Below are 8,609 nucleotides of genomic sequence, written 5' to 3'. Positions count from 1 at the left end.
TATATATATATATATATATATATATATATATATATATATATATATATATATATATATATACATATACACACACTGGTATATTATACCAAACCAAATATTGATGCACAGAACCTTAAGTCAGCTCTGGGAGTGGTCATTTTAGGTCTTAAAAAAGTTAAGTTAATCTGAAGGTACAGTACAGTTCAAAGTCAGAAAATTAATAGTTTTTGTTACATTAACTGTTTCTAATTAGCTGGATATATACAGCTTCAGTACAGTTGGGTCCGGCTTGAATGATGTTCACTTCTTAGAATTTTAAAGCTGCCTCTGTTGTCTTTATTCAGACTCCCTCCCTACTTTGCACTGTCATGAGGGAATATCTTCTGAACCCCACGATTCCATGCAATTCCTCTGAGACTAGAAGACAAACGATCCTTTCTGTGTCCCTCCACATCCATAAAGCCATTTTGTCTACGTAATGCAGAGCCAAGTACTGCTTCAGAGTTTAAATGGGAAATGGGTACTGCTTTATTATGCTGCAGTGCCTTGAAATGAATGTGGATAATAGATATATTCACAGTGGTATTAATATCCTCTGAGTTCATCTTTTTTTTCCTTCTTTGCTCATTCTCCATTTTCTCTCTCACAATCTCCAAAGTACTTTGCCCTTGGCTATGCCTTATACTAAATGGATTTATGAGAACATTCGTGTCATATTTCCTTCTCTCCCGGATTGTCAAGACAGATCGTCAGTGAGCCACTGATTGAGTGGAATCACCACACAGACTTAGTACCCATTGTCAGGCCCCACATGCTCATCTCGAGGGGAATTTAACAAGGAAAATTGGTCAATGACACCTCTCTCAAGGCTTTGCAACTACTATTAAGAAGAGGTCAGGGGTATTAAAATGGTAGAGTACATTTCATACAGTGTCGGTGTCTAATAGTTCAGTTACCGTCAAAATTAATGCATTTTTAGCAGGCTTTATGAGAGCATGCTGAATATATTGCGCACAAACAAGATTCTACTGTATAAATGCAACATACAAGGGCAACGGGTTTAAACAGAATAGTCCTTTGTGTTCAATTATCACCTTTTTCCTTTTTTTGTGTTTTTTATTTTTTATGAGTTTATCAATTTAGCTAAAATTCCTTGATATGTTTTAGACAATTCTATAGAAAATATTCTGTCACGTTGATTTTGATGTATAACAAAGTGAAGGTATAATACGCTTGTGATTCTGCCTACAATTTTATTTTTTCTTTGGTCTACATTTTGTGTTTTTTTGTTCTATTTAATTGTTTTTTTTATTTTTTATTTTATTTATTTATTTTTCACGAAATTGGTTTGGTTCAGAATGTGTACGTGAATTTAGGGAGAGGACTGGATAAGCCATTGCTTGTTCTTGCTCCCTTTTCAAACATTTTTGTTTAGTTTCCGGAATATTTTGGTGGAAATTTTTCATTTTTATTTGTTTAAGGTTTTGTTGAAAATTTTAACTGTTCGAAATTAAATTATCAACAAACAAACAAACAAACAAAAAACAACAACAATAATAATTAAGATCCCATCTAATAAAATTGTACAATAAAGTGTGAACAGTCAAAGATGTACTTTCACCACTACAAGCAACCGATAAATAAGTTAGACCAAAGAGGACCATACCTTACATTAAATGGCATATGCCAACAATGAGCCAATACATGTAAGAAGTGTGGAAAAACAAGGTAAAAAATAAATAAAATACAAGTAAACATACAAATTTAGAAAGGAAAATACTGAAAAAAAATAACACAAACAAAAAAAACAATTCATATATATATATATATATATATATATACATATATGTGTGTGTGTGTGTGTGTGTGTGTGCATAATGAAAGCACATTATTAGATAATTTATACACTGACACAATATCAAAGCAGAGAATGATGTGATATATTACCTGCACAACTCTGCTTTAATTACTTAATGTAGTTCAACTCTATAATCGTGACACATTATGGAGCATGTAGGACATACTTAAAAACAAACAAACATGGACACAGTGAAGCAAATATATGAATACAAAAGGTTCATAACATGCAAACAAAAAAAACACAAAAAAATGCGTAAAGCAACAAAAAAAAGTGTTTGTAAATAAGTCACCATAGTGGAACACTAGAGTTAGAAAAAATAATTTGTTAGGCACAAAGAGCACCTTTTTGAGCTCTCACATCCTTAAAGGAATACATTGTTTTCTATGTGAGCTAAATTTGACTCATCAAGCAAGATCAGATTCTTTCTTTCTTTTTTTTTTTTTTTTTTTGAAGCTCAGTCCTTGAGTTTTTAAACATGGATGGAACGTGATCAGAGAAGCTGATTTTGTTGATCTTTAATGGGGACTACTTCTGACCAGTCCTCTTTGGACAGAAAGTGGGCTTTCCAGGGTAACTGTTTGATATCATTGAAAAAGCTCCAAGTGATCTTTACAATCCATGGGGAAAGACAGCTTGCTGCTTTTTGTCTGCTGTGCTCTGGTTTCATGGTCGACCAGTGTGTTTTCAGTCTATTTGGTTATGCTTCTGCTGAGAAGTTTGGACAGCCCATCTGGAAATACTTGTCTGCAGCAAGTTTTCTGCCAGACTGAGACCTTGTTAATGCAGGATGGCTGCTTTGTGACTTGTTATGCAAAATCTTGTTGCACTGTAAGATTTTTTAGAGGAAAATGTCACTTTATTTAGCATCCTCGTCATCGTGATACATTTTAGTCGCCCCTCAGTTTACTCCATTGGCTTAACCGACATACAGTGTGGTATCTGAATGCACATGTTTGTTTTGTCACAGAGAGCAAACTAAAAACAACAAAAAAAGGGAAATGTGTAAAATTCCAAATTAAACAATTTCCAATTTGCAGACTGATAAGATTGATATCAATCAAAGCCATGTTTAACCATCCAAATCAATTAACACATTTTCAAACTACTTTTCAAAAGTGTCAAGTGAAGAAGTAACATCTTTAAACTGGTCAGTTTTGGGGGGAAAAAAAACAAAACAAGAGAGGTGAGCCTATCTGTTCTCCTTTTAGTGGGGATCCCAGAGGATGGGGTGGCAGAGAAGGCTACAAATCTGCCAAAGCAAACATCTCACTAGGAGTATTTAGAATGCAAAGCAAAAAATAAAGACAAAACATTAACAACAGGTTGAATTTTAAGTATTTTATAATCACAACCATTAAGTTTCTTTAATTATTACTTTATAAATCTGAATCATCTTTTTTTTTGGTATATTGTATATATACAGTATAAGGTAGTTGCTGCATTTTGTATGTAATTAAAAACTGTCTCAATTGATTATAGTGTAAATCTATATTCTTACAAAAAGTCTATTTTATAAGCCTATATATAATAGTATGACCTTTTGAAATGAGCATCACATGTGTTGTGAAAACAGTTGGTGATATAATAATACTTGATTTATTATTACTAATCAGGAAGCAAATAACAGTGACACATACAATAAAAGTAAAGAAAGTCGCATAAAAATGCCAAACTAAACATGAATAGTAATGCAACATCTGTAGTGTTTCCATAAACATAAACTGTCTTAGTAAAGTATCTAAATTAAAATCAAGTTTATGTAAGTAGACAAATCAACTCTTTGCACTTTTCACACGGAGCTTCGCTTCTAAAAAAATAGTTAGATTTTCTTTGTACGAGTCTTATATTTCTCGGTCTTAACTGGCTTCACTTTAACTAAATATTTTGCACAACATGATAAAGTTTATATAACTCCAAATGTGAGTTCACACACAATTTAATATGCAAAAAAGCTTGGAGACTATTCAGTTCACTTGCACAATGGCTGGAAGCCTCAGTCAAGAGCATAATTAGTTGAATTAGATTAAATGACCAATTAGAAGACTAACAAAGTAAATAAGCCTGTGGGAAATCCGCCAAATGCTTGAGAATAGAATTAAAGTGGAATTAGATTATTGACAGGCTGAATGACAGCACAGGCCCACAAAACAATTGTATTCCTGTCACAAAAGGAGGATGTTTGTTGCTGTCAAGGGATTAAATGGGTATGTGCAGGGTTATAATGAGCTAAAAATAAAGTTTATTAAGTAAATGTATATTCTCATTTAGGGCTGTGCTTTAGTTTGGACAAATTTGAGATGTGTGACTTTCCCCCAAAATGTTTTAACAATAATATATATTTAGGTGATAAAGAAAAATAAATAAATAAGAGGAAGAGAGAGCCATACCTTTGCTGGCACTTTCCACATGCTCTAGCTCATCTGGAAACCTCACGATCTCTGGATAATTCGCTTCACACTTCTCAGCCAGAAAATGAAGAAGTGTCGTGCTGTGACTGATTGATTTTGTATCTCTTAGCTGAGAGAGAGAGAGAGAAAAAGAAAACAACACAGATTGAACCATCTTTCTTTGCACAAGTAATATTTTCCCCACTCCTTTCCTACATAATCCTTATTTTACACCAATCGTGCCATAGCTAACTGCTGTAATTCATGACGGCTACATGGTACATCCACATAATCATAACACACTCCTGAGAATAATATGGGAAGTGATGTAACTATAAGTACTGGAATAATATGATACAGTGTCTGCCAAGCACCTGTTTGTGATTCTTCACATAAGTACATCGACAATTTGTTCCATATTCATTTCATACTGTGATTGCAATGCTGTTTGAATGGCATGCTGGGAAAGCTAATTAGCACAACACACCTCTGTGCGCCTACCTTGGCATTATCTGCACTGTCTAACCTGCAGATGGACATGCCTACAGAAGTGTGCATGTAAATGTGTATGACAACTTGATAGATGCCACACAGGTATAAAATAATAAAACAAATTATGTACTCATTGTCAGAGGCAATATGGCAATGAAAATATGCACATACTATAAGGACATCATTATCTTTCACCTCTATATGCTAGTAAACATTTTTTTTTTCATGGATTTTGAATTTCAATTTGCGAATCATTAAAACACAACTCATTTCAGTGTGAAAAATCACCTCAGACACACTCATTTTCTCTGATAGCAGTGATACATTTTATTTTATTTTTTTGCATTTGTTTGCACACTAAAATAAATCAACAGTACCGTATAAAAGTGTATCAGCAGGTTGTAGCATATTGCCTAAAGCCTCACTGGCAAAATGTGCACATCCTTTATTATTGAATCTTTAACCCCAATTCAACTAGTGCCCATACAGAGTAGGAGGATGGGAACACTGGGGTTCCATTAGGAGCAGTGGGTGTAAATAGGGAGACCCTGCTGTTTCCAGTAACAGAGCTGCAAGAAAATCGCCAGATGAAACTGAAGACATATGTTCATTCTAAGGGGAATATTACTGACAAAATAAAAAGAAACACATCGAACCATTCCTAAAGTTTCACTGGTCTATGTAAACTTGTATTTTAAAAATAGCTTGAAGAACATTTTTGAAATACCCTACAAAGTAAAAAAAAAAAAAAAAAAGGTTAACAGGAAATTGATGTAAGCTAAACATCTGATTAAAAGTTTACACAATGTAAAACAAGGCATTCACTTGAACTTCTTGTGTTGTGGTTGGAGATGTTTTAGATGGCTGAAATCTGCTATGACTTGGGTCTCAGCATGACTAGCATGAACTAGTGTTGTAGTACTCGAGACCGGTCTTGTTCTCAAAACCACTTTTTGATGGTCTCGATCTCATCTTGGATTCAACTGCATTTGATCTCGGTCTTTTCTCGGTCTCGGAACATTGAGAACTTGGGATATTTCAAGAGCAGTCAAGTCTCCTATTCTCTTTATACCTGCTGCCGCTTGGTGCTATTATCCGGAAACACAACATGCCCTTCCACTTCTACGCCGATGACTGTCAAATTTACTTCCCCCTAAGACACAATGGCACATGCTCTATTCAACCTCTGCTCGACTGCCTGGCTGACATCAGGAACTGGATGGCTTTCAATGTCTTAAGTTTCAATGAAAAGAAGTTTGAAGTCATGTTGTTCCCTCCCAACGACACGATCACAAACCACTGTATCGACCTCTCCGCTCTATCCCTGTCAGAAAAACAAAGAGTCACTAATCTGGGAGTGATAACGGACCCTTCCCTGAAACTTAACAGTCACGTAAACATGATTGTTAAATCACGTTTCTGCCAACTGAGGCGGCTGTCTAAACTGAAGCCCATATTGTCCACAAATAACCTGGAGACAGTAATACATGCATTCATTACCTCTAGGCTTGATTACTGCAACTCACTCCTGTTTGGTATCGGTCAGACCTCCATTGCACGACTACAACTGGTCCAGAATGCAGCAGCCCAATTTTTACCAGTACAGGCAAAAGAGAGCACATTACACCATTTTTGGCCTCATTGCACTGGTTATGGGTTCACTTTCGAATCCAGTTCAAAATACTCCTGTAGCCCCCCCCCGCTCTGATCTACTACAACCGTAGTTCCCTGAAGTCAGCAGACCAGTTGCTCCTCACAGTTCCAGGAACTCGTCTTAAGTGCAGAGGGGACAGGGCCTTCGCTGTAGCACTCTGCTTGTCAGACAGGCCTCCCCCCTTTCGGTTTTCAAGTCCCGTTTAAAAACCCACTACTATTCGGTAGCTTTCAACATCAGATGATCTGTGTTTTGAACATGTATGCTCCACACTGGTTAGTCGTCATTATCTGCATCGTTTTTATGTCTATATTTATGATTTACTTCATTTTGTATTTTGCATTGTGTGTTACCTGTTGTTCTGTCTGTACAGCACTTTGGCTGGCCTTGTCACTGTTTTAAGTGCTCTATAAATAAAATGGTATGGTATGGTAAGACCACAGCTGTGGAAATATCACTAAATTGTCATAATATTGTCCAGTTTATTTGTTAACATCTTTGTTTTTATTGGATGCAAAACGTATTGATTCAAATCAAAGCGATAACGTGACTCATTGCTAAATACATGGTTTTTTTTTTACCTCGGTCACGCCCACCCCCTTTCAGTCGCACACGTCACTCCCAGTGTTGCCAGATTGGCTGGCTTATTGCCAATAGGGCAGTTATCATTCTGATTTTGCTGGGAAGATTTTTGTTGCATTGTTGCTTTTTGCCACATATTGTTAAATTACCTTGGCTTGTACTGATGTGTGTTCATGTTCATATGCTGTAATGTAACAACATATTGATTGGGCATATTTTTGTGTGATGTGGTCATTTTTAACATATTTTTTGGGCTGGAAAACTTTGACTCTATCTGGCAACACTGGTCACTCCACGAAAGTGAGAAGTAATTGTCTGGGTGCGGGAAAAGATGTTTGCCAAATCATCAGTTATAACATGTAGCTATTTAAATCATAAATAATATACTTGTAACCAATATCCATTTAAGTAACTTTTTAGGTGTATATTTAATACTTTATTGAAACCACTGTGCAACTATATGGTTATCGTTGGTCTTGGGTTTGGACTTATGAAGACTGTTTGACCACTTCAGTTTTTTGAAGGCTTTGTATGTGATGAAACTGCTTCCATTACAACATTTGTGTGATTTTATTGTTGAATCACATGAAGTTAGGCCACTGAATGACTGATTTCTTTATGTAGCTTTGGAAAATGTATAAAAGGTGATATATTCATTCAAAAGCAAACTTAAATTTGCAGTATGTAACTTTTATTAAAAATATATATATTTTATAATATATATTTTTAAATGTTATTTATTTTATCTGAGGTCTTGGTCTTGCCTTAGTCTCGGGTTAGATGTTCTTGACATGAACGTTTCTCCCTGGTTCTCAAAACTAGATAATTATGGATTCTTTTTACAGCAAGCAGGATGTTGCCTAGTTATAACCTCTCCAAAAAATATATAAATATACACACAAACAAACACTTTAAAATAAAATTAACTATGTGAATCAGTTTATTTTGGAAGTAAAACATTCCAATGTATGACAAACACAAAGCCCAAGGTAATTTTATTTTTGTCAGAATTACATGACATGGATTGATGTCACTAAACCTTACAAGCGTTGAACGGACTGTAGCATGTTGTATGAGGGTTACCTGAACACTTTAAAGTGGTTGACATATTTGCTAAAGTCATTAACCTTGTCAAATGTAGACTTTTTATTCTCCTATCCATTTCATAGTTTGTGTAAATTTAGAACTCCTGGCCCTTATCATGGAGTCATTATAAGCTCAAAGTACCCAAAAATAATTGTCCTAAATCTTTTTTTTATTTTTTATGCCTCCCTCTTTTTTATTCATATAAATGCAACATGACACACAAAAAAAGAACCGTTAACCTCATTATGTCTAACCATATTATATTTTACCAGGACAACTTAATATAGAGTGCATGAACTTTACATGATCAAACAAATATGTTCAAGCGAATGAGATGGAAATACAATGCCACATAAATATGGTGCTTCTTTTAACAAGTACATAAATTGTCAGAAATAAATGTTTAGAACATAAATTGCCCCAGTAGAAATTGCATAGCTCCCTCTCTAGATCATGCATGTTTATACAAGACAATTCAGAATGGGAAGCTGCACTGGAAGAAAACTAATGTATATCTAAATATCTAGAATACAAATATATATACTTTGTATATACATACATATATATA

The 8,609-nt window shown here is 34.8% G+C and overlaps 1 protein-coding gene across 1 annotated transcript in view; it reads right to left on the bottom strand.

The window, feature by feature from the left end:
• Positions 1-8,609, bottom strand: part of diaph2 (diaphanous-related formin 2) — a 461,650-nt gene that overhangs the window by 162,720 nt on the left and 290,321 nt on the right. Inside the window, exon 24 of the mRNA XM_037675202.1 lies at positions 4,228-4,357. Coding sequence (XP_037531130.1) covers positions 4,228-4,357 — 130 coding nt within the window. The remainder of the gene's footprint in view (positions 1-4,227; positions 4,358-8,609) is intronic.

Source organism: Nematolebias whitei, chromosome 4 (assembly GCF_014905685.2).
Source record: "Nematolebias whitei isolate Nwh7 chromosome 4, NemWhi1, whole genome shotgun sequence".
NCBI classification, from domain to species: Eukaryota; Metazoa; Chordata; class Actinopteri; order Cyprinodontiformes; family Rivulidae; genus Nematolebias; species Nematolebias whitei.
This window is presented reverse-complemented; position numbering and strand designations above follow the sequence as displayed.